The 27,203-nt window shown below is 45.4% G+C and overlaps 1 protein-coding gene across 3 annotated transcripts in view; it reads left to right on the top strand.

Annotated features, from left to right (window-relative positions):
• Positions 1-27,203, top strand: part of COMMD7 (COMM domain containing 7) — a 77,713-nt gene that overhangs the window by 23,895 nt on the left and 26,615 nt on the right. For all 3 annotated transcript variants that reach the window (XM_029611339.1, XM_029611338.1, XM_029611337.1), the window contains 4 exons: positions 5,879-5,981; positions 7,660-7,716; positions 7,803-7,840; positions 14,219-14,309. In XM_029611339.1, coding sequence (XP_029467199.1) covers positions 5,879-5,981; positions 7,660-7,716; positions 7,803-7,840; positions 14,219-14,309 — 289 coding nt within the window. The remainder of the gene's footprint in view (positions 1-5,878; positions 5,982-7,659; positions 7,717-7,802; positions 7,841-14,218; positions 14,310-27,203) is intronic.

Raw genomic sequence — 27,203 nt, 5'->3', positions numbered from 1 at the left:
TAACCTGCCTTGAGCTGCCAGGAGTGCAGCAACCTGCTTCTTCCCTGTGCTCTCCCGCTCTCAGCATGGTCCGCGACCAGCCTTCCTGGGCTGAGTAGGGTGCGCATGGGACAGGGTGGTCCGCGACTCAGTCCCGCAGGTGGTCTGAGTAGGGCGCCCTGAGGGACAGTGCCCATGTCTTCCTTCAGCCCTTGTTCCTGAGTCCACCTCTGTGCATCCAGTACCTCGTCCTGAGTCCACGTCTGCTCCTGAGTCCACCTCTGTGCATCCAGTACCTCGTCCTGAGTCCACGTCTGCTCCTGAGTCCACCTCTGTGCATCCAGTACCTCGTCCTGAGTCCACGTCTGCTCCTGAGTCCACCTCTGTGCATCCAGTACCTCGTCCTGAGTCCACGTCTGTTCCTGAGTCCACCTCTGTGCATCCAGTACCTCATCCTGAGTCCACGTCTGTTCCTGAGTCCACCTCTGTGCATCCAGTACCTCGTCCTGAGTCCACGTCTGCTCCTGAGTCCACCTCTGTGCATCCAGTACCTCGTCCTGAGTCCACGTCTGCTCCTGAGTCCACCTCTGTGCATCCAGTACCTCGTCCTGAGTCCACGTCTGTGCCTAAGTCCATATCTATGAATCCTGCACCTCGTTCCTGAGTCCATGTCTATGCATCCTGCACCTCGTTCCTGAGTCCACGTCTATGCCTGAGTCTACGTCGTTCCTGAGTCTCGTCTGTATCCATGTTCCAGTCTTCACCGCCCTGGCCTCCATCTGGCCTTCCGCTTCGTGCCGTACCCTGCGGCAGGTCCGAAAGGGCTGGGAACGGTCAGAGGACTGTTCACAAGACCAACATTGCGTTGTTGGGTCTTCTGAAGCGTGCAGGTCCGGAGGAGGGCCTGTCGGCCAGTCTTCACTCCAGCTTGCTTCCGTCCAGCCCATGCTCGGGCATGCCACGCCTCCCGCGGCACCTCTTCAGATATCTCTGGCGTCGAACCGCGGCCCAAGGGCACACATATCTCCCAGGAGTGGGATCGCTCTCCTAGCGCTCCACAACATCAACTTTGCCCAGAAAGCTTAGTTTGGCTTAGCACTAAAAATCTATGATTGAAGATGCCATCTCTGAAGTTCGCACCATGATTAATGGATCCATTTCCCATTGAGTGACAACTGGGTCCTGTGGCTTACAAGTTCAAACTACTGGTATATTTATGAATTTGTGATATTTTCCATATCTCACTGTTTAAACTTGCTATTTTATTTTGGCTGGACAGACCGCCCTTCCAGACTACTGAAGTTGCTATGGAGGAAGACACTCAGTTCGAAGTCCAGGAGATTTTAGATACCTGAAGGGTCCAAAACCAGCTGCAGTATCATATATCCCAGAAGGGCGACCAAAATGATAAAAGGGGATGGAACAGCTTCCCTATGAGGAAAGACTAAAGAGCTTAGGACTATTCAGCTTGGAGAAGAGACGGCTGAGGGGGGGATATGATAGAGGTCTTTAAGATCATGAGAGGTCTAGAACGAGTAGATGTGAATCGGTTATTTACACTTTCGAATAATAGAAGGACTGTTAACCCGCGTTTGGACGCACTAGCTTTACCCCTTATTCAGTAAGGGGTAATAGCGCGTCGAAAACGCACGTCCAACCCCCCCGAAACTAATAGCGCCTGCAACATGCAAACGCATGTTGATGGCCCTATTAGCTATTCCCGCACGATTCAGTCCGCTTCTTAATTGGAACGGGCTGGGTGGGATCTGGGGAAGGCCCCGATGTGTTGCCATGAGTACTTGCATTAGCCTACCCCCTTGCATGCGCCGACCCTAAATGTGATAACATGTGTGTGCCAGCGCACGCATGTTATAAAATTGTGCATCCATGTGTGTGCACCGGGTAGCTCGAGCACATGGACTCGTGCGCATAATGTTTGAAAATCTACCCCATAGTTTTTATTTCTTAGGGGTTTCCAACCCTCTGATTCCTTTCGCCCGTTCGAGGGGTGTTTAGTTTAATCTTGGCTTGGGTACAAGGGACTGCAAGTGGTTCTCTCTGTTATGTAGCATTGCATCAGAGTTTTGTTTCTCTGCCTCCATCTGCTGGTAGGAATACAAAACCCACTGGTCTGGACTGATCTGTGGTATTACAGGAACAAAAATTAGCAGGTAAGAACCAATTTTCCTATTTCTCTTCCAGTTGCCTGTGAGAAAGAAATTTCCCCCTGTGGAATAATTGACCTGTACGATTTATTCCTCGCTCATAGAATCAAGAGAAATTGGTTCTATTCATGTGTTGAAGGAAATAGCTGTTATTCCATAAGGGCGTTAACGGAGATAAACGCGTAGATATTCTTCCGTGTGAGAGTAAGGAGTTCCAAGACTGCAATATCCCAGATCAGAAGGGATGAACCCCCACTAAGCTTTTCTGCTTTGTGTATGTCATCCCTAACAGAACTGAAAGGAGGTATTGACAGGGAGTAAGATAAACCCAGTGCTTTTTATTTAGGGCTTTCCATGACATTAACACACTTTTTAGATGAATTGCCCAACGATAAGCTCCAAAGTCGGAAGACCAAGGCCTCCCTTTTCTTAAAGCCCCTTCATATCTTTACCTGCTATTCTAGTTCTTTTTTTCTTCCAAAAAAAAGCAGATAAATGTAAATTGAGATCAGATATAAAGGAGGGGGTCAACTTAATATGCAACATCTCAAATAAGAAAAGTACCCAGGGTAAAATGTTCATCCTTATCGTTGAGATTCTATCAAATGACGATAGCAAGAAAGGGAACCATCTGTTAAGATCTTGTTTAATGTTATTCAACAAAGGTAGACAGTTCAATGAATATAGCTGAATTAAAGTGGCAGATAGTTGCACCCCCAAGTATTTCAGTGAAGTGTGTGCCTATTGAAAAGTAAAATTATCAGAGATTAGGGAGCGATACATTTGAGACACACCTAAATCTAACAATTCTGACTTATTTATATTAAGTTTACAACCAGAAAACTGACTGAAGTCCTCAACCAGATCAGAAAGAGATTTTAGAGGCACAAGAGGTTCTCTGATGAAAAGGAGAATATCATCAGCAAAAAGAGCTAACATGCATTTCTCCGTCTGCTCCTACCAGTACCCTGTTATAGAGCACATCAAGCTAGGTCAAGAGAACATTGTAGAAATCTTATCTTTGTGAGACTTTCCTCACTCCAAATGACATCAAATCTTCTTCAATGTGTACTTTGCTGTTCGTCTATCTCACTCTGCATATAAAATTGGCCCCTAAACCACCACCAAAACCTAACCCCGAGCTATTAGCTGGCCCTCCTATAGTAATGAAAATAATTGACTACAATGAAGGCCTTATAAATAGTCTCTCTCTCTCTCTCGTAATAGTCTGGGCACTTCGTGGGGTGCGAAAACTTTACTGCGCTCCATTCAGTAATTCTATAATTACCATAAACACACGCTTTTTCTTACCGCAGGCGTTATCCATGCAATTTTACAGCATTTTGATGAATCTAGGTTCAAGTTATTATAGATCCCTACACGGAAGCTATATGGCAGCAGAATACTTTATTTATTTTTATTTTTATTTAAAAACTTTTTTATACCGGCATTCGTAGGACACATCATGTCGGTTTACTTCACCCTGGTCTCTTAATGCTGTATTTGGTGAGGGTCAGACTGTGTTCTGTATGTGTGACTGAGGTGGGGTGTTCTGTAAGCATGTTGTTTCTACTTAGAGTAGCCTTGCTTGTTGTGTTTTCCTCATAGGGGGTGTATTGGTGTTTTTAGGGCCTAGTGCAATATTTGCAATATTGCCTTTTCATAGGTAGGGTTGTTTCCATTTGCATGCTGGCAGTTAGTACTGTTTTGGAATGGGAAGTTTACTATATCATTATTGTCATTCAGTATAATCAAGACTTTCTGAGGGCCACACCCAACATGCATTACAGTAGGCCTAATGTCATATGGGTTCCATGTGTCTTTTTTGCAGGGTTTTCTGGGTGGCACCGCTGGCAGCAGTGCCCACTTTTCTCCTTTTGGACCTGCTGATGGATAAGATAGGTTTGAAGGGGTTTCAGTTTTGAAAGTTTACATTGCTGGAGGGAGCAGGGCTTTTTTGGTGGGGAGGGGGACTGGGGACAGTGTATGAGACTGACAGTTTCTATTGTGTGTTGGTTATTGGAAAATCAACAAAAATTCAGTTTAAAAAAAAAAAACAGAACTAGGAGGGGGAGGCACAGTAATTGTTCACAAAGGGCCTGGTCCAGTTCCTGTATTGTGAGATATCTGGTTCAGAAAGAAATACAACAAGCAAAAGAGCAAAGTTCACCCACAAAATGGGAAATCCAAAGAGAAAAGGGGAAACCAGTTGCAATTTTTTGACTATTACAAAATTGGTTTCCCCTTTTCTCTTCAGAAAGAAATACGACAGCAAGTTCAGAAGACGAGGGCTCTTAGCCTCCATGACTTTTTCCCAGATCAGACTCTGTTCTTCAGCTCATGTCCATGCTTTGTGATGACAGGGATTTCTTCCTTCCCGCAGGCCTGGGAGTTCCCAGAATCAAACCCAGGTCTTCTGCATGGTTGAATACACTAGTGCCACTGTGCTGTTCCTCTTTGTATAGTAATACACTAGTGCCACTGTGCTGTGCCTCTTTGTATAGTAATACACTAGAGCCACTGTACTGAGCTTCTTTATATAGTAATACACTAGTGCCACTGTGCTGCGCCTCTTTGTATAGTAATACACTAGTGCCACTGTGCTGCGCCTCTTTGTATAGTAATACACTAGTGCCACTGTGCTGCGCCTCTTTGTATAGTAATACACTAGTGCCACTGTGCTGCGCCTCTTTGTATAGTAATACACTAGTGCCACTGTGCTGGGCCTCTTTGTATAGTAATACAGTAGTGCCACTGTGCTGCGCCTCTTTGTATAGTAATACACTAGTGCCACTGTGCTGCACCTCTTTGTATAGTATTACATTAGTGCCACTGTGCTGGGCCTTTTTGTATAGTATTACACTAGTGCCACTGTGCTGCGCCTCTTTGTATAGTATTACACTAGTGCCACTGTGCTGGGCCTCTTAGTATAGTAATACACTAGTGCCACTGTGCTGGGCCTCTTAGTATAGTAATACACTAGTGCCACTGTGCTGCGCCTCTTTGTATAGTAATACACTAGTGCCACTGTGCTGCGCCTCTTTGTATAGTAATACACTAGTGCCATTGTGCTGCGCCTCTTTGTATAGTAATACATCAGTGCCACTGTGCTGGGCCTCTTTGTATAGTAATACACCAGTGCCACTGTGCTGGGCCTCTTTGTACAGTAATACACCAGTGCCACTGTGCTGCGCCTCTTTGTATAGTAATACACCAGTGCCACTGTGCTGCGCCTCTTTGTATAGTATTACACTAGTGCCACTGTGCTGGGCCTCTTTGTATAGTAATACACTAGTGCCACTGTGCTGGGCCTCTTAGTATAGTAATACACTAGTGCCACTGTGCTGGGCCTCTTTGTATAGTAATACACTAGTGCCACTGTGCTGGGCCTCTTAGTATAGTAATACACTAGTGCCACTGTGCTGCGCCTCTTAGTATAGTAATACACTAGTGCCACTGTGCTGCGCCTCTTTGTATAGTAATACACTAGTGCCACTGTGCTGCGCCTCTTTGTATAGTAATACACTAGTGCCACTGTGCTGAGCTTCTTTGTATAGTAATACACTAGTGCCACTGTGCTGAGCTTCTTTTATAGTAATACACTAGTGCCACTGTGCTGGGCCTCTTTGTATAGTAATACACTAGTGCCACTGTGCTGCGCCTCTTTGTATAGTAATACACTTTGTATAGTGTCAAATTTTATATGACATCTGTTTGGCCCTTCTCTTTTGCAGGTAGATCAGCTGTTTGCCAAGCTGTCTGAGTTTGGTGCTGTAAATGGAATAAGCCTGGGTGCCTTGAAAAATATTATAAAAAGCACACTGCTGGTAACAAATGGTGAGTTGCTGATAGGAAGCAGCACCTGCCTGCAAATGTTAATGTGGATAAGATAGGGAAAAATAACCCATGCTATAATTACACAATGTTGGGTTCCATATTAGGCGCTACAACCCAAGAAAGAGATCTAGGTGTCATAGTGGATAATACATTGAAATCGTCGGCTCAGTGTGCTGCGGCAGTCAAAAAAGCAAACAGAATGTTGGGAATTATTAGAAAAGGAATGGTGAATAAAACGGAAAATGTCATAATGCCTCTGTATCGCTCCATGGTGAGACCGCACCTTGAATACTGTATACAATTCTGGTCGCCACGTCTCAAAAAAGATATAATTGCAATGGAGAAGGTACAGAGAAGGGCTCCCAAAATGATAAGGGGAATGGAACAACTCTCCTATGAGGAAAGACTAAAGAGGTTAGGACTTTTCAGCTTGGAGAAGAGACGACTGAGGGGGGATATGATAGAGGTGTTTAAAATCATGAGAGGTCTAGAACGGGTAGATGTGAATCGGTTATTTACTCTTTCGGATAGTAGAAAGACTAGGGGGCATTCCATGAAGTTAGCATGGGGCACATTTAAAACTAATCGGAGAAAGTTCTTTTTTACTCAACGCACAATTAAACTCTGGAATTTGTTGCCAGAGGATGTGGTTAGTGCAGTTAGTGTAGCTGTGTTTAAAAAAGGATTGGATAAGTTCTTGGAGGAGAAGTCCATTACCTGCTATTGAGTTCACCTAGAGAATAGCCACTGCCATTAGCAATGGTTACATGGAATAGACTTAGTTTTTGGGTACTTGCCAGGTTCTTGTGGCCTGGATTGGCCACTGTTGGAAACAGGATGCTGGGCTTGATGGACCCTTGGTCTGACCCAGTATGGCATTTTCTTATGTTCTTATGACATACTGGAGCTGCCAGCTATGTGGGAGGGTCTAATGCACTTTCTAAAGAGAACCTCATGGTCTCCCCTCCAGTGCTCAGCTGAGCAATCTAACAGCCTGCATGTCAGTCCTGCAGCACAGCAGCCACTCTCGCAGGTCCTAATCCATTAGGTCCCAGTGTCCTATCTAAAGAACAGCTTCTTAAAAACAATTTGGGACATAATGGGTTAAATAAAAGCTCCGTTGTTGTAAAGTCTCTGAATCTTCCTTTGAAGGTTCATGGAACCTGCCTGTATATTTGCATCTGCTTGGCCACTCCAACTCTGCGTCCTTTGGGCAGGCTGTGAAAGGGAAGAAAATGACTTTCTTACTTTAAAAATAGTCACATTTTTCTGGGAAAGCCTCTTCACAGTCTGGCTAAAGGTCCTTGCACTGTGGAAGCCCAACAGGGCTGAACAGGGCAACTTTCAGAGCAACCAATCCAGTTGTGTGTGGTGTTTTTGACGGCTCAATTGGTTTGATTCGGCCTTCCTATGCAGCATTAGGCACAGATGCCCTCAGCTTTGTTCCCATAAACATAAAATAGGAAAAACCCATTAGCACATCTGGCTCTTAAGAGTTAAAATGAAAGATTCAGAGTTTTGTAATTAGCTTTCTGCCTTAAGAGTGAAGTAGTTCGCATTCCTCCCAAGACCCCTAGAGCAGCCCTTGTCTGCTGCAGGTACCCCCTCCCTTAGAGTAGTGTTACTGACACACCGCTGCCACCATTTTACAATCAAATTCTTCCGCTATTCACTGTAGGTGCCCTTAAGAGGAATTTGACAGCAGAAGAGCTCCGAGCAGATTGGATAGCTCTGGGTAGGTCTTTTTCTCAGTTTTGGCAGATTTTAAACTTACTCTCTTGTCCCATTATGTTAACTTTGTTTATTTCTACCAACTTGCAGGGCTGAGTGAAGAGAAAGCCAGTCAGTTTGCAGATCAGGTAAAAGTACAACTCTCATTCTTTTTATTCTAATTTATTTGTAAGAAAGTTGTTCGAGACGTTTTAAATGATACCTGTCAGTAAGGGGAGTCGTCTGCACAGAGAAAGCATATGTTTCTCAAACTCTATTAATTCCCAAACAATCCGTTTGGTGATAAATGAAGTTTAGGCTTTTCCAGTGCTCTGGGAGGGCTATTGGTGAAGCATTCCCAGGCGCATTTGTCAGAATGAAGTCTCATTTTCCCCTGGCTGCTGGGAAATGACAGTGTATACGGAAGAACAAGACAACAGTAGCATAATTATATGACGCTCCTTAAAGCCTCATACTCCCTACATGAAGAATCAAAACAGAAGAAAGAGCCTGGTAAATCATCTGTAACTTTCTTATCATTAGAAATATACATTGCTTGCTCTCCCTCCGGAGTTCTCAGAACAAGATACAGAATTACAGAACAGGTTACATTCATAAAGACAGAGTTTAATGAATGCATGGAGATTGCTTGTGTTATATAATTCTGCTATGTTAAATGCATAATGCAGATAGATAGTCAGCACCACTTAGCCAGTAACTCAGGACCAATATTCCCTCCAAGGCGTGACTAGGTGAGTGCAAAGTCTTTTGTGTGTCAACAACAATTTTTTTTTTTTAAACCAACAATTTTTCAGTGCCAGTATTGGCGGTGCATTTCTGTATATAGCACAAAGGAAACTGTATTGCATAACTGATTTTTTTTTGTACTGTATTGTATATTTAATGTTAAGTATTGTCTGGAAGCAGTAAAGAAGCATGTGAGTGACCATGTAAAACCTGAGAGTATGCTCTGAAATGTGTGAGCGATCGCTCACCTGCTCAGCTTAGAGGGAACTATGGTCAAAACCTATCCAGCTACGTGGTAGTGGCTGAACGTCTGGCCGTGGTTAGCGGCCATCACTTATCTGCCTAAGTGAGCCTGATCAGTGCCAATATTCGGATGTTAGACCTGTTCAATAACAGGCTAAATCTTATCCACATATCTAGCAACTTATTTGGGGAAATTCATCAACATAAGTCTTATCCATCTAACTCACTTAAAGGTTTATTCCTGAATATCCTGAATAGCACATCAAAACAAATGATAGAAAACCAGCCTGTCCCTCTGCCACTGATTTATTTAAAACATTTATATTCCACAGTATCCACAGACCTAGCAGATCACAATTAAAACAATAATAAAACAACAGTCTCACAAAACATCAATAAGACAACAGCCAGTATAAGACCATCAGATTATAGTACAATATAACATCACATCCTGGGAATGCAATCTGCTGAAAAATGCCCTGCCTACAGATTCTCAACACCAACTTTCTTTGCTTCGGTGTTTACTAAAGAGGATGTTGGGGAGGTACCCGTAATGGAGAAGGTTTTCATGGGTAATGATTCAGATGGACTGAACCAAATCACGGTGAATCTAGAAGATGTGGTAGGCCTGATTGACAAACTGAAGAGTAGTAAATCACCTGGACCGGATGGTATACACCCCAGAGTTCTGAAGGAACTAAAAAATGAAATTTCAGACCTATTAGTAAAAATTTGTAACTTATCATTAAAATCATCCATTGTACCTGAAGACTGGAGGGTGGCAAATGTAACCCCAATATTTAAAAAGGGCTCCAGGGGCGATCCTGGAAACTACAGACCGGTTAGCCTGACTTCAGTGCCAGGAAAAATAGTGGAAAGTGTTCTAAACATCAAAATCACAGAACATATAGAAAGACATGGTTTAATGGAACAAAGTCAGCATGGCTTTACCCAGGGCAAGTCTTGCCTCACAAATCTGCTTCACTTTTTTGAAGGAGTTAATAAACATGTGGATAAAGGTGAACCGGTAGATGTAGTATACTTGGATTTTCAGAAGGCGTTTGACAAAGTTCCTCATGAGAGGCTTCTAGGAAAAGTAAAAAGTCATGGGATAGGTGGCGATGTCCTTTCGTGGTTTGCAAACTGGCTAAAAGACAGGAAACAGAGAGTAGGATTGAATGGGCAATTTTCTCACTGGAAGGGAGTGGACAGTGGAGTGCCTCAGGGATCTGTATTGGGACCCTTACTGTTCAATATATTTATAAATGATCTGGAAAGAAATACGCCGAGTGAGATAATCAAATTTGCAGATGACACAAAATTGTGCAGAGTAGTTAAATCACAAGCAGATTGTGATAAATTGCAGGAAGACCTTGTGAGACTGGAAAATTGGGCATCGAAATGGCAGATGAAATTAATGTGGATAAGTGCAAGGTGATGCATATAGGGAAAAATAACCCTTGCTATAATTACACAATGTTGGGTTCCATATTAGGTGCTACAAACCAAGAAAGAGATCTAGGTGTCATAGTGGATAACACATTGAAATCGTCGGCTCAGTGTGCTGCGGCAGTCAAAAAAGCAAACAGAATGTTGGGAATTATTAGGAAGGGAATGGTGAATAAAACGGAAAATGTCATAATGCCTCTGTATCGCTCCATGGTGAGACCGCACCTTGAATACTGTGTACAATTCTGGTCACCGCATCTCAAAAAAGATATAATTGCGATGGAGAAGGTACAGAGAAGGGGAACCAAAATGATAAGGGGAATGGAACAGCTCCCCTATGAGGAAGACTAAAGAGGTTAGGACTTTTCAGCTTGGAGAAGAGACGACTGAGGGGGGATATGATAGAGGTGTTTAAAATCTTGAGAGGTCTAGAACGGGTAGATGTGAATCGGTTATTTACTCTTTCGGATAGTAGAAAGACTAGGGGGCACTCCATGAAGTTAGCATGGGGCACATTTAAAACTAATCGGAGAAAGTTCTTTTTCACTCAACGCACAATTAAACTCTGGAATTTGTTGCCAGAGGATGTGGTTAGTGCAGTTAGTATAGCTGTGTTTAAAAAAGGATTGGATAAGTTCTTGGAGGAGAAGTCCATTACCTGCTATTAAGTTCACTTAGAGAATAGCCACTGCCATTAGCAATGGTAACATGGATTCCCTGTACGTACCTGGATCAGTCCAGACAGTGGGTTATGTCCCCAATCCAGCAGATGGAGTCAGCACAAGCTTTCAGGGGGCGTATCCATATATACTACTACCCCCTCTGCAGGAGTTCAGTATCTTCTGACTCCAGCAGATGCGAGTAGGGGAATCAGGCTTCCCCTCCTTTTCCTTTTTCTTCACTTTCTTGCTTGATTATGGCTTGTTATTGTCTTTTTCTGTGGATCAAGTTTGTATCAAGTTTGTATTAAGTTTAAAAAAAAAAAAAAAAAAAAAGTAAGGCAGAGTTCTTTCAACTTCTGGGGAGTGGCTTCTCTTCCTTGTCTCTTCTCTGCGGCCTTGCTGTTTATTTCTCGTTGCAGCCAGGGGTAAGTTTGTTTTTCCTTTGTAGTTTTTTCCTTCACAGCTCAGCCCCCGGTGCCCGCGAAAGCCGGTGGAGCCGGCCTCTTCGCTCTTTACTCCCTCTCCCGCGGCCATTTTACAGCTCCTCATGGGCTGCTGAGCCATTTAGGGAAAGATGTCTGGGGCGGGTCGTGTGGCCGGGAAGGCCCCCACGCGGCACCCTCCTCTATTTTCGGACAGCGGGCAGTGCGGGCCGACCGGGCCCCCCCGCAGCGGCGCTTTTGTGCGCGTGGCCCCCCCCGTGGCTTTTTCTTTTCTCCTACAGCGATCCCGATGCCGCGGCCGTCCCGCTGTGCGGCCTGCGGAGACCCGGGGTCCCAGATTTCCCGGGAGGGAATCTGTGCACGATGCCTTCCCGGGGGGGAAGGTACCTCACAGTCCCTGACTGATTTCTCTTTTTTGCCCGGGCGGCGCGGGCCGGCCACTCCGCCATTTTTGGCGGGAACGGCGGCCATTTTACATTCTGAGCGCCCTGAGGCGCAGGCCACGAGGGGGAACGGATCCCTGGAGGCCACGAGGGAGAACGGATCCCTGAAGGACTCTACCAGCGGGGGTATTCCCCGATTTTGGTGCAGGAACCAAGCACCCAGAGCCAGGGAGCAGGAACCACGCCGCCCCCGAAGCGCACCCGAGCAGGCCGGGGTTCTCTCCGGAGTTTATCCTGCTCATGCATACCGCTTATCTGCAGGGGCTGGAAGCACCTGTGGGACCCCCCCCTTCCTAAGATCCCTCGGATGTCGCCCTCGACGCCGGCCCCCCCCCCCGACCCTCCGGGAGTGGGGGCCTCCCGCCTTCCTACCCGGGTCCGATCCACGCCCGCGGCAGTGGGGGCGGTGCCAGACCCAGCGGGACATGGACTTGACCTCCTGGACGGGGGACAAGGGGACGGCACACAGGAGGGGGATGATCCGCGTACCCTACGCCTCTTCCAGAGGGAAGAGCTGGACGACCTCATCCCGCAGATCATCCAAGAATTAGATTTGGATCCGCCACCAGACCCGCCTGCCCCAGTAGCTCCCGCTGTCATCACTTCTTCAAGGAAGGGAGATCCTGTCCTGGCGGCACTCCGGCCGAGGGCTCGGGCTTTTCCCATTCATGACTCGTTTTTACAACTTCTCACCAGGGAATGGGACACCCCGGAGGCCTCCCTGAAGAGCAGCCGGGCTATGGAAAAGCCGTACCCACTCCCCGAAGATTTCTGGACCTCATCAAGGTCCCAAAGGTGGACTCCGCAGTGTCGGCGGTCACGAAGAGGACGACTATCCTAGTGACGGGAGGTGCGGCGTTGCGGGACACACAGGATCGTAAGTTGGAAGTTTTCCTTAAGCGGGTCTTCGAGGTCTCCGCACTGGGTATGCGGGCGGTGATGTGCAGTTCGCTTGCCCAGCGGGCTAGTCTCCTTTGGGTGCAACAACTCCTCACATCTCAGGTCCTGCCGTCCGATGAGGCTGCCCAGGCAGATCGGCTAGAAGCCGCAGTGGCGTATGGGGCGGACGCCTCGTACGACCTTTTTCGGGTCCTCGCAAGATCCATGGTTTCGGTAGTGGCAGCACGACGACTACTGTGGCTACGCAATTGGGCGGCTGATACGTCCTCTAAGTCGAGTCTGGGCTCTCTTCCCTTCAGGGACAAGTTCCTCTTCGGGGAGGATTTGGACCAGATCATCAAGTCCCTGGGGGAGAACGCTGTTCATCGGCTGCCGGAGGATAGGTTTCGACCATCCAGAGCATTTTCTTCTTCTCGGACCAGAGCCAGAGCGCAACGGCGCTACAGGGGATATAGACAGGCGGGCTCCCGGTCATCCGCCCCCAGGTCTCAGCCCTGGTCGCGCTCCTTTCGCGGGCGTCGGCCCGCACGCACTACTCCCGGAACCGGGAACCCCTATACCAAGTCTTCACAATGATGCCAGTCTCGCCCACTCCCCTGTCCCCAGGATTGGGGACCGACTAACGTATTTCTATGCGGAGTGGGCACGGATCACCTCGGACCAGTGGGTCCTGGACACGCGCGCAGGCACAGACAGACACGCACGCGCGCGCACACACACAGAGACACGCGCGTGCACACACAGACACACACACCTAGAAGTGAGGTACATGATACAAAGCTCCTCCTGCAAGGGGATAGGCTCAGGAATAATCTCAGAACATATTTCTCCTGAAAAGAGTGGCAGCTGCTTGGAGTGCCCTGCTAGTGGATGTGGTGGAGATAAAACCATTAATGAAATTCAGAAAGGCATGGGACAAACACGGGATCCCTGGGGGAAGAGAAGAGCAGTCTTGCAGCGGTGCTTCCTGGGGACTGCTCTTCAGCCTAGCTGTGTCCTGAGTGGCTCAGCGGGCATTTTCCCCACCTTGGTTTGTGTTCTCTGCTGGTTAATTGACTAGAGTTGATTGACGGTTGTTACTTATCCCATGTTTGCTCTGCTGTGCTGTCCATCTCCTGAGTTCCTGGAGTCCTACACCACATCTTCATGCCATGTAATCCTGGGCCTTGTTTCCTGAGCCTAGCGATTTTTCTTGGTCTCTGTAATCCCTGGCTTTGCCTTGACTCTTCATGGTGCAGGTCCTTATCTGGTTCCTGGTCAGTCAGTGGTAGGCATTTGCCGGCACTGAGCTTCAGAGATGCCCTCTGTTCTCTGACACTTAGTACTGCAGGGAGGGCAAAGACCTTAGATGGAGTAAGACTGTGACAGCAGTGTAGGCAGAGCAAGTGTGGTCATGGTTAATGTTTCTATAAAAATATCACAGCATGCAGAGAGACTGACAAATACTTATACAAGGAAGAACATCCCTGCTCATCTGCAGTTAGTTGGTCAGATTCTTGCATTTGGGTTACTTGAAGACGTGAATCATTAAATATTTTCTATCTGTGCAAAGCCTAGCTCTTTTTTACCAGTAGTTAGTTGGCTGTCTTTTGCTGTTGCAGTGCATGGATTATAAAGTAATTCAGTGCTTGCTTTTGCAGTGGCAGAAGTATGCTCCAGCACTCACACGACTGGCTCTTGGACAGATCTTGGAGATTAACCAGCTGGTAGATATGGAATGGAAGTTTGCAGGTAATCCTCTGAGCCAGCGCTCACATATATCACAGTATGGCTACTTTCTGACCTTGTCCCTGAAGTTTGACCACTGCCCCTTGCTCTGTCTTCTCTCCAAGTCAGAGTGGCTGAGGCCTTGGAAGAGGCCATTGAGTTGAGTGCTAAGAAGAGCAGGGGACAGGAGAGAGAGCCAGAGAAGTGGGAGAATAAGGGAAGGGATGAATGCAGAGGAAAGAAGAGACGAGGGGTGGAGAGGAGATGGTCAGAGAGTGAAGGGAGGGCTGTAGTGGCACGAGGCAGAGGAGACGGATGGATGGAGGATGTGGAAATGCCAGAGGTGAATGAGAGGGTCACAGAACAGAGGATGAAGAGAGCGGGCAGTGCCTCTGGAGATGTGAATATGTGTTTGGATACTGCTCATATAAAGGGCAGGCTCGTGAGTAGCACTGCAGCTCCTCTAGCTTTGTAGAAAACTGTGGGGAGTGCTAGTTTGGATAGAAGTAATTACAGGCCAGTTGTATCTACTCCATTTTTAGCAAAGGCTTTGCAGCCTGCAGCATTAAACAACTTTGCAATATTTAGATGATAACTCTTTATTTGACAATTATCAGTATGGTTTTCGGCCAAAATTTAGAACTGCAAAACTAATAAACTCTAATTGAGATTATTTAATGAGGGATATTGACAGTAGTTCTAGTTTCTTCCTTGTTTCATTAGATTTGTCTTCTTCGATCATAAAATTCTGTGCAGGAGTAAGTGAGGGAGTAGTTCAGAGCTTTACTTCCTGTCTTTCTGATACAGATGTTCAGGTGAGGCCAGCGGCAGCAGCCTCAGCATGGAGTCCTCCTAAGGCAGGAGCTTCTCACGGCTTCCTTTATAACATTTATCTCAGAGCAAACTTTTGTCTGGTGTTATCTCTATGCTGAGGATATTCAGTTCCTCATCCCCTGCCAAAGTGAGGTTAAAAGTACGTTGACCCTGCTTAACCTCTATCTCATTACTACCTCAGCTTGGTTGGCTCATAATCGGCTGTCGCTTAATGTGGGAAAAGCTGAGCTTATTCACGTGAATAGGCGAGAGGGTTCAAGTTTTTCTAAAACACTTTGTCTTCAGGGTTTGCAAGTCCCCATTGTTGATGAGGCGTGACACCCTGGAGAACTGTTAGATTCCAAACTTCCCTTGACGTTGCATATTAAATCACTAGTTAAGACTTCCCATTGGAAGTTAAGGATGCTATGACGATTAAAACCGTATCTTGATTTCTCTAATTTCCCTATGGTGTTACAGATTTTAGTATTTTTTAATCTGGATTATTGTAATTCCCTATTTTTAGGATTGCCAAAATATATTCAATATCCCTGCAGATGATTCAGAATTCTGCTGTTATAATTAGTGAGGTTTGGGTGGACCCTTGGACACTGTGGCAGCTGACCATGCCCACGGCGGGAAAGTCCCGTGAGGGGCCACAGGTCAGGCTCAGCTTAGGGGACACAAACACAGAGATTGATATTTTATTAGAAAATGTGATGAAGCCACCAGAGACGGGCAGTGGTGAGCAGCAGAAGTAGCCCGGCTGGGCTGGTATCCCTCAGGCGCTGGAACAGCGACTCCTCCGGGAGCAGTGCTGTAGTGGAAAGAACTGAGCATAATGAGTACAGTGGAATATGCACAAAGCCCCAGGATAGGGAGAGCAGGCCCTCGAGGAGCGAGTTCCTGAGAGCTGAGAGGCTTGAAGGTGATGTACTCACACAGCGGTTCCACGTAGGAGATGGCACCAGGGCTGGAACGGAGGCAGGACCTCGAGGAGCGAGTACCTGAGAGCTGAGAGGCTTGAAGATAATGTACTCACACAGCGGTTCCACGTAGGAGATGGCACCAGGGCTGGAACGGAGGCAGGACCTCGAGGAGCGAGTACCTGATCCCTGAGAGCTGAGAGGCTTGAAGGAGATGTACTCACACAGCGGTTCCACGTAGGAGATGGCACCAGGGCTGGAACGGAGGCAGGCCCTCGAGGAGCGAGTACCTGATCCCTGGGAGCTGAGAGGCTTGAAGGTAATGTACTCACACAGCGGTTCCACGTAGGAGATGTACTCACACAGCGGTTCCACGTAGGAGATGGCACTAGGGCTGGAACGGAGGCAGGCCCTCGGAGCGAGTACCTGATCCCTGAGAGCTGAGAGGTTTGAAGGTAATGTACTCACACAGCGGTTCCACGTAGGAGATGGCACTAGGGCTGGAACGGAGGCAGGACCTCGAGGAGCGAGTACCTGATCCCTGAGAGCTGAGAGGCTTGAAGGTAATGTACTCACACAGCGGTTCCACGTAGGAGATGGCACCAGGGCTGGAACGGAGGCAGGACCTCGAGGAGAGAGTACCTGATCCCTGAGAGCTGAGAGGCTTGAAGGTGATGTACTCACACAGCGGTTCCACATAGGAGATGGCACCAGGGCTGGAACGGAGGCAGGACCTCGAGGAGCGAGTACCTGATCCCTGAGAGCTGAGAGGCTTGAAGATAATGTACTCGCACAGCGGTTCCACGTAGGAGATGGCACCAGGGCTGGAACGGGGGCAGGCCCTCGAGGAGCGAGTATCTGATCCCTGAGAGCTGGGAGGCTTGAAGGTAATGTACTCGCACAGCGGTTCCACGTAGGAGATGGCACTAGGGCTGGAACGGAGGCAGGCCCTCGAGGAGCGAGTACCTGAGAGCTGAGAGCTGAGAGGCTTGAAGGTAATGTACTCGCACAGCGGTTCCACGTAGGAGATGGCACCAGGGCTGGATCAGAGGCAGGCCCTCGAGGAGCGAGTACCTGATCCCTGAGAGCTGAGAGGCTTGTAGGAGATGTACTCACACAGCGGTTCCACGTAGGAGATGTCACCAGGGCTGGAATGGACGCAGGCCCTCGAGGAGCGAGTACCTGATCCCTGAGAGCTGAGAGGCTTGAAGATGATGTACTCACACAGCGGTTCCACGTAGGAGATGGCACCAGGGCTGGAACGGAGGCAGGCCCTCGAGGAGCGAGTACCTGATCCCTGAGAGCTGAGAGGCTTGAAGGTGATGTACTCACACAGCGGTTCCACGTAGGAGATGGCACCAGGGCTGGAATGGACGCAGGCCCTCGAGGAGCGAGCACCTGATCCCTGAGAGCTGAGAGGCTTGAAGGTGATGTACTCACACAGCGGTTCCACGTAGGAGATGGCACCAGGGCTGGAACGGAGGCAGGCCCTCGAGGAGCGAGCACCTGATCCCTGAGAGCTGAGAGGCTTGAAGGTGATGTACTCATCCAGCGGTTCCACGTAGGAGATGGCACCAGGGCTGGAACGGAGGCAGGCCCTCGAGGAGCGAGTACCTGATCCCTGAGAGCTGAGAGGCTTGAAGGTAATGTACTCACACAGCGGTTCCACGTAGGAGATGGCACCAGGGCTGGAACGGAGGCAGGACCTTGAGGAGCGAGTACCTGATCCCTGAGAGCTGAGAGGCTTGTAGGAGATGTACTCACACAGCGGTTCCACATAGGAGATGGCACCAGGGCTGGAACGGAGGCAGGCCCCCGAGGAGCGAGCACCTGATCCCTGAGAGCTGAGAGGCTTGAAGGCAATGTACTCACACAGCGGTTCCACGTAGGAGATGGCACCAGGGCTGGAACGGGGGCAGGCCCTCGAGGAGCGGGTACCCCGTTAATAGTCCATTAGAAGATTGGAGAGGCAGAGTAGCTGGGTACGGAGAGCGAATCCCATCCGTAAGATTCCCCCTTGCTAGCAAACATCGTAGGCTTTAAATATCCAGGCCGCATGACATCATCACAGGGGACGCCCCTGAGGTTCGCGCCAAATAGAAAATAAGAGTGAGGGCCACGCGGCGCGCGCGCCCGCCCTAAGATACCAATGGAGCATGGCGGGAGGCAACGCCCAAGCCGGTCCGGGGACACCGGAGAGGACGGCAGGCAGACGCCACGGCAGCCACGCGTCCATCCATAGCGAGAGGAGGTGCAAAGAAAGAAAGGTATGCAGAGAGAAGCCGTCGGGAAGGGACGGTTGCAACATCTGCCAGAAGAATCCTAACAGGTACTTCAAGGTTTGATCCCATTTCTCCAGTCCGAAGATCATTGCATTGGCTCCCGATAGAATTTAGTTTTAATACACTATAATTACACAATGTTGGGTTCCATAATAGGTGCTACAACCCAAGAAAGAGATCTAGGTGTCATAGTGGATAACACATTGAAATCATCGGCTCAGTGTGCTGCGGCAGTCAAAAAAGCAAACAGAATGTTGGGAATTATTAGGAAGGGAATGGTGAATAAAACGGAAAATGTCATAATGCCTCTGTATCGCTCCATGGTGAAACCACACCTTGAGTACCGTGTACAATTCTGGTCACCACATCTCAAAAAAGATATAATTGCGATGGAGAAGGTACAGAGAAGGGCTCCCAAAATGATAAGGGGAATGGAACAACTCCCCTATGAGGAAAGACTAAAGAGGTTAGGACTTTTCAGCTTGGAGAAGAGACGACTGAGGGGGGATATGATAGAGGTGTTTAAAATCATGAGCGGTCTAGAACGGGTAGATGTGAATCGGTTATTTACTCTTTCGGATAGTAGAAAGACTAGGGGGCACTCCATGAAGTTAGCATGGGGCACATTTAAAACTAATCAGAGAAAGTTCTTTTTTACTCAACGCACAATTAAACTCTGGAATTTGTTGCCAGAGGAAGTGGTTAGTGCAGTTAGTGTAGCTGTGTTTAAAAAAGGATTGGATAAGTTCTTGGAGGAGAAGTCCATTACCTGCTATTAAGTTCACTTAGAGAATAGCCACTGCCATTAGCAATGGTTACATGGAATAGACTTAGTTTTTGGGTACTTGCCAGGTTCTTATGGCCTGGATTGGCCACTGTTGGAAACAGGATGCTGGGCTTGATGGACCCTTGTCTGACCCAGTATGGCATGTTCTTATGTTTTTACACAGTGCCCTGAGTAATGATGCTCCTGTTTGTCTTAACGCTTTGCTAAAGATCCACCGTCCAGTTAGATATCTAAGATCTGAAGGACAATGTCTCTTAGATATCCCTAACTACAAAATGACATGACTAGCAGATTCTCAAGATAAACTATAATCTGTAGTAGAGCTGAGCTGTGGAACAAGCTACCTGTAACTCTACATAAGCAGGAATGCCTTTTAAGAAACAGGTTAAAACCCATTTGCTTGAACTGGCATTTTTGTAAGTATTTTTATTTTAGCATAATAATAGATATTAGTTCTTTTATTGGTTTTTAATTTTATGTTTATTCTTTAATAGTAAACTTATGTTTTGTTTTGAATATGACTTTTATGATTTTTATTAGTGTGTTTTTGTAAGTTGCGATTATTATGTATGCTTTAATTGTAAGCTGCTCAGAAGTTTAGATGATGCAGCATATACATTTTTTAAAATAAATAAATATAAACATGTATTTATTTATTTAAAATTCTTATATACCGCACGATTAAGGCAGGTATCTGCCCGACTAGGCAGTTTACAACATTACGTTCATAAAATAGGGACAAAACAATCAATTAAATACAGTAGGTACATATTTCAGCGATATTAGATTACTGGTTATTGAAAGCTTTATTAAACAGGTTTTCAGTTTTTTCTTAAATTCATTATGATTAACTGTCAATCTTATGTGGTCAGGTAAAGCGTTCCACTGGCTTGGACGTGCTACAGAAAATGCACGCTTTCGGGTTAAGGCCAGGGTTGCTGATTTGACTGAGAATTTCCAAAATGCATTTGTCCATCGAACAGAGTTGTCTTGAAGGTTTATAGATACGTAATAGTGAACAAAGCCAAACAGTATTTGTATTATAAAGCAGATTATGGATCCTAGTTAATAACTTATAGGTGATACGTTGGGTAATCGGAAGCCAGTGTAATTGTTGTAGTATTGGTGTTATGTGTTCTCATCTTGGTAGGTTAAAGATAGTTCTAGCAGTCGCATGATGTATTGTTGACAGAGGTAGACCCAGGTATAGGGAGTTGCAGTAATCAAGTTTAGTTAATATTAATGCTTGTGTTATAGAGTGAATGTCAGCTGTTGTTAGTAAGGGTTTGAGTTTTTTAAGCATAAATAATTTAAAGAAAGATTTTTTAACTGTATCCGATATGTTATTTGTCATGGATAGTTTGGAATCTATAATCATACCTAAGTTTTTTGCGTGGTTTTTTATGGCAATGTTCTGGTTTTCAAACACAAATGTTTGTGGAGGTTGAATGGCTGAGTCTGGTACAGTTGATAAGTATATTAATTCGGTTTTTGAAGCATTAAGTTTTAATCTGTTGTGGGATAACCAGGTTTTTATGGTCTTTAAGTAGATGTGTAGTAAGGAAAAAGTGTTGGACCAGGAATCAGAGAAAGGTATCGTAAATTGGATATCGTCTGCATAGATATTGAAGTTCAGATTAAGACCTTCTAGAAGGCGGCAGAAAGGAATTGGATAGAAGAGCGGAAAGGGATGATCCTTGTGGTACACCTGTTTTGGTGGAGTACCAAGTTGGTTTTGATTGCCCAATGGTAATACGCTGTGATCGATTCGAAATGAAAGAGGAAAACCATTTTAACACTGCTTCCGTCTGTGATACCTATCTGGGATAGATTGGATAATATATAGTAACACAGTAAATAACAGCAGATAAAAGCCAAAAAGGCCCATCCAGTCAGCTCAGCAAAGTGTGTACAGTTATAACTGCCCCTCAGTGCAGGTTACCCCATTCTCTTCTGCCCCTCATGCAAGTTAGTCCTGTGACATCTTTTTCTGATTGTAAATGCTGCTTCAGGTAGGCTTCCCCCTTCACCCTAAAATGTAGCTGCATGAGGTTATCTCCTGTGCCTTCTGTTCAGGTTCGTAAATGTTGGTCTTAGCAGATTATCCCATCGCCTTCTGTTTAGCGTTGGAACTGCCGCTCTGTGCAGGTTACCCCATCAAATATTATTGCCCCAAAGCCCCTCTTCGGGTTTGTGCTCATCAGTCTCTCCTCTCCCATTGCATACAGCTGCTTTGGTTTTCTGCACCCCAAATTCATGAGGCTGCACTTTTTTCATTGAATCTTAACTGTTATGAAACTACGAGGAAGTGCTAAATACACGATTATCCACAATAGACTCTGTTTTTTATAATTATTTCTTTATTGAACTTTTCACATTACAGAAAAAGGTGGGAATCATTCAAGAAATACAAACCATAAATAGAAATAAAAGAGAAACCAGCCATAGTTACTCTTGATTCAATATAGGACCGTGTTATAAATATGGGCAGTGCTATTTCTGATTGCTCTCTGAATATTTCTACCCTATCACAGCAACTAGAAAACCAGGAAAAATGTAGTCCCATGGAAGAAGAGACGGAAGCAGTTCAAGGAGTACAAAGCTCTCTAATTCAGGATGGCGATGTCCTGAGTATGTTGAACCTGCTTCCTCTACATCTTCCAAGGCTGCTGGGGGAATTGCCAGCTTTTATTCGAAGGAGAGTTTTCCTTGAAATTCTTGGATTTGTTTTGGACGCGATCCCCCCTTGGATAAAGTACACTTTTACCATCTGGTTTAGTATTTCCAGCTGTCGATTTGAATAACCTTACAGATTATTTGGAGTAAGAGAAAGAGCTGCGCTACTGGTTACGTTCCTAACTGATAGTGACGTGAGTGCAGTTATGGAAAAGTATTTTAAGAGATCTAATGGCTCTTATTTATGGGACAACCCGCACTTCTCCAAGAAAGAAGGAAGGGCTTCTTAGTCTTCAGGCCTTGGGGGCGTCCTTCTTTTTAAGATACCCCTGCAAATGTCTGCTCAAGCTCAGGGGAGATCATTTTGTATTTCTTAAAAAGTTTATTGAATCAAGGGAAATGACACCATCCGCTGGGACCATTGTCCTGACGTAAACGTTTTGTAGCCGTGTTATGCTACGTCATTTCAAGTGTATGTTTCTTATATTCTCCTCGATTTAAGTCTGCCTCCCCCTCGGATTGGGGTCTAGTAGAAACAATGGGTAATAAGGGAAATGTATTTTCCCCCTTGTTTTTTCTTTTAATATTGTTGCTTATTTGAAGTATCAGCTTTCTGTAGCAAAGAGGATTCTTTGTGAATTATTTTTTAAATTTCAATAAATAATAAATTAAAAAAAAAAGAAATAAAAGAGAAAAAGCAGTAGATTTACTCAACTCAAGTCCACATAATGAGGAGGGAACAAAGAAAATAATAATAAGGAAATATTCATCAAATTCAATGCATTAACCAAACTATTTAAACGCCTACTACCTAAGTTACTCAGCACTATTGGTTTTATCTAACAAAAAAGTCTGTAAATAGCAGGAAAAATAAAAATAAACGTATTTCCTTGATAGCTCACCAGACATGTACAAGGATGTTTTAAATAGAAGGCAGCCCCTAAATCTAAAAGCCACTGCTCTAACTGCAGGAAAAGCTTCCTTGTAAGCTGAGTTTCTCTTGCTGTGTTTGGGAAGATTTGATTACATTGACCACAGAACACTTCATTTTTATACCTAAAGTATTGCCTAAATACTAAATCTCTGTCAGGGTCAGAAGAAAGCTTAACTAGTAGTGCAGGCCTAGACTCCGTTAGATTAGGACTAGCATTAGGCTGAAGTATATTAACATTTCTATCCGGGTCACTTGCAGAAACCTTCTTACCCAGCAAATAATAACATCAACCTAATAATTGAAGGTTGACCGACGTGCCGCAAATGCGCAGTAGAGACCAGCTCTACCGCGCATGTGCGGGCGAGCACGTCGGTCTCAGCCAGCGTCAGAAAAAAAAAACCATGGCGGCGTCGAGTGGCAGCGGCGTCAGGTGGCAGCGGCGGCCAGTAGCGAGGGAGGGAGGAGAGAGAGAGAGGGAGGGACTGAGTGGGACGGAGGGAGGGACTGAGTGAGAGGGAGGGAGGGATTGAGTGAGGGGGAGGACTGAGTGGGAGGGAGGGACTGAGTGAGTGAGAGGGAGGGAGGGACTGAGTGAGAGGGAGGGAGGAGTGGGTGAGTGTGTGGGAGGGAGGTGGGTGGGGAAGAGTGAGGGGAGAGGTGAGAGACAGGGATGTGAGTAAGTGGAAGGGGGAGAGGGAGAATGAGGGAGAGGTGAGAGACAGGGATGTGAGTAAGTGGAAGGGTAAGAAGTTGTGGAGCAGAGAAAAAGGGAGTGGAGGAGGGGCTGAGGGGATGGGATTGAGAGAGGGTGGGGAGTGACTGAGGGAAGGGGAGAGAGGTGGGAGTGACTGAGGGAAGGGGAGGGAGGTGAGAGTGAGGGGAAGGAGGCAGTGGGAGACAGAGGGTGAGTAAGACTGAGTGGAGGAAAGGGGAGGAGTGAACGAGGGGAAGGGGGAGAGAGGGAGAAAAAGTGTAGAAGGGTGCTGTGTTAGAAAATGGACTGAAAAAAAAATGTAATGTAGTCCGTTTTAACGGGCTTAACGGCTTGTTTAGATAATAAAACATCCTTCTGAGTGGAAAATGGGGAATCGCAACAAAATATTTCTTCAAAGGTTCTCGTGCACTTATCCATCTAGTCTTAGGAAAATTCAACAAAATGCAGATTCTGAACCCTCAGCATATTCTCAAGTGATTCATTCTTTCTGTAAAGAAGCAAATTGTCCTTAATAGACAGAACCTTGCATACCTCCAGGTTTAATTCAGCAAGTTGTTGCTCAATCTTAACCCCTCCCCTTTCTTTTTTAAGAATTGGGGTTGACGAATATTTCTGTAATATAACCGTAAAGCTTTTTCCTTGATATTATCTTGAATTGTACAACCTATTTCAGATCAAGGTGTTCCTTGTGTAAACTATTGAATGCATCAAAATAAATAAATCATTAATATGTACGATTATGATATAGATTAAAGAGTATAAGGAGAGAAAGGGGAAAAAAGGAAATGAAATAAAATAGTCTTACTATACTTAATATGAGGGTAATACCTTTTTTTAAAAAATGTGATTATATACATTCCTTAATACTTCTATAGGGAATAGAGGCAAAAAAATAATATTCAGAGAAATATTAATTCTAATTTTCAAACAATCTTTGTATAATATGTGAAAAAATAATTTTTTTTACCTCTATTACTGCTGTGTTCATCTGCACCTCAAGTTGTGTGTTTATATGAGTGTCACCAGTGCAAATAGTTGAGCATCACTGTATTAAAAAAAAACTTCCTTCCAAACTTCAACTTTGATGACATCATCACATGGAGGTGGGGCTTTAATTCACAAATGTGCCGAAGCATACCAACGAACCCATTGAGTTCGCACAGCTATCGGAAGTACTTACTAAATTAAAACATAAGTCAACTCTGTGCTTCATTTGTGCTCTCTTCATTTCCCTTACATCTATACTCATTACCCTATGGGTAATTTGAATGTAAGGTGGCTCATCGGAAGAAGAGGCTTATCTTCTTTGACCCTAATCAACTAGAGTCTTCTCTTAATGATAAAACAGAGGTGTAGGTCCACAGGTGGGAATGATTGGGCACTAGGGTTATTTTTTAACTTTCCTATACTTTTTCGTCATTATTTTCGTCATTATGTAAAGCCTGTTTGCTAAATTTACAGTTTTATGTAAACTGATGTGATGTTCCTCTACTAATGTCGGTATATAAACATTTTCAAATAAATAAATAAATTGTCCTCCAAAGGTAGGGTCTTGTGAAATTGTTTTTTTAAATCCTTATTGGAAATTTCCTACCATGTTTCTTTTTTACACTTTTTTGCCTACATAACTTTATTTCAATGTATTTTGAAATGAAAATTCAATAAAAAACCAATAATTTAAATATCAATGGTCACCATTTCCTGGCCAGAGCATAAACTTGTCTGGGCTAGTATCCCATTCCCAAAACACATCCTGTGCTCCAACATCTAAAACAAACAAGAATTTGCAATGTTTTGTAGAGAACTTTAGGAGTTTTGCATCAGCTTATGCACTACGATCCTTGACACAGAATCTGTTGGATATTCCATCATTAAAAAGTTGTAAATTGCAGGAAAGAAGACTTTGGCAGTAGCAAGTCCAGTTTTACGGAATTCGATCCCCTATGATTTATGTTGTGAAAATGATTATTTAAAAGAGCTTTTTTTTTAAACAAGCTTATAATTGTTGATGTTAAAGTGTGTTTTAATAGCCATTTGTACTGTATGTGATGTGTGTGATTTTTATGTATGTTTTATTGTAAGTTGGTATTGACCAAGGAAAGTTGGACATTGCAGTATAGAAGTGGGCAGGGATGTGCAAAGTAAAGTAAAACTGTTTGTTTTGAGGTAATCCACTTATATAACACAGTAAGAGATCATAAATTCTGGCTGAGCAGATTTATTACTGAGAATTTAACAGCAATACAGTCCTGCGACATGGCCATTTTTCGCTGGTGGGGCTGCGTCAGGCGGGAACCACAAGGAAAATCTACAGGAGAAACAAAATTTGCAAGCATTAGAATAACAGAACAGTGGCTTATACTCAGCGGAGATGAACAAGACATCCTTAATTGAATTTGTATGCAAGCTTCTCAAAAGGTTACATTAAGCAGATGTAAATGTAAGTGCAGTGCAAATGTGTGCTATAAAATACATTACAGGAACTCCCCTGTTGCCAAGCCTAGAGACAGAGGTCAGCCGGACTAAGCCAGCGGTGCATTCATACGCAAGAAGAGTAATCTTTTGTTGTCTTCCTGTTGACGGATCTTCTGTTATTTTACTCCGGCCATCTCCTTTTCTCTGTCCTGGACAGCCCTGGCCTGCCCTTTTTACAAACCTGGCTCTTCCACCCGTACCGGGAGATACCCGCATGGTCGGGCTGCTTGGAAAATGCGCACAGCGCACATGCGGCCCAGCCACGCGCATATCTCTCAGTATTGGCGTGTGCCGGGTTTTAAAAACTAGCACTTATATTTCCAAATAACTAGAACTGTTCATAAGCTACCAAGTAAACTTTTTGACCTGGTATGGAAGTTCCCCAAACTCCTTCTACCAACTCGAAGGGTCACACAGCTGAAGACTTTACTTCACGCTTTTCTTTACTTTTCTTCTCTGAAAAAATCCAAGCTCTTCATTCCTCCGTTCATTCATCCCTCTGCTTCCTTTACCTCACTCATCTCTGGCACCAACCACCCCCTGAATGCAGCAATCTCGCAGGCAAATTCTGTTCAGCTCTCCTCAGATTTGATTCCACTCCACAAGATACTGCAGCGAATCAGCGTCCATCCATCTGAAACCCGAAGCAGGACCTGGCCTCCTGATTTACCAATATCAGAAATGCCATTCTAACCCAAGCCTTGCTACCTCACTCAAAAAAAAAAGTGATGCTGGTCCTAAAATGATCAACAATTATCTCCCAGACTCTGCCCCCTCCCCCCTTTAATCCAAGTTGGTGGAAAAAGTAGTTTACCTGCAACTCTTAGATTTTCTAGAGGAATACAATATCTTACACCACTACAAATCCAGGTTCAGGAAAGGCTGTAAGAACATAAGAACAATGCCATACTGGGTCAGACCAAGGGTCCATCAAGCCCAGCATCCTGTTTCCAACAGTGGCCAATCCAGGCCATAAGAACCTGGCAAGTACCCAAACACTAAGAAGATCCCATGCTACTGATGCAATTAATAGCAGTGGCTATTCCCTAAGTAAACTTAATAGCAGGTAATGGACTTCTCCTCCAAGAACTTATCCAATCCTTTTTTTAAACACAGCTATACTAAGGGGCGGATTTTCAGAGCCCTGCTCGCGTAAATCTGCCCAAAACCGGGCGGATTTACGCGAGCAGGGCCCTGCGCGCCGGGAGGCCTATTTTACATAGGCCTCCCGGCGCGCGCAGAGCCCCGGGACTCGCATAAGTCCCGGGGTTCTCCGAGGGGGGCGTGTCGGGGCGGGCCCGGTCGTCGCG

Source organism: Rhinatrema bivittatum, chromosome 8, assembly GCF_901001135.1.
Source record: "Rhinatrema bivittatum chromosome 8, aRhiBiv1.1, whole genome shotgun sequence".
NCBI lineage: Eukaryota > Metazoa > Chordata > Amphibia > Gymnophiona > Rhinatrematidae > Rhinatrema > Rhinatrema bivittatum.
The sequence above is the reverse complement of the archived record's forward strand: the minus strand, read 5'-3'. Positions and strand labels throughout refer to the sequence as shown.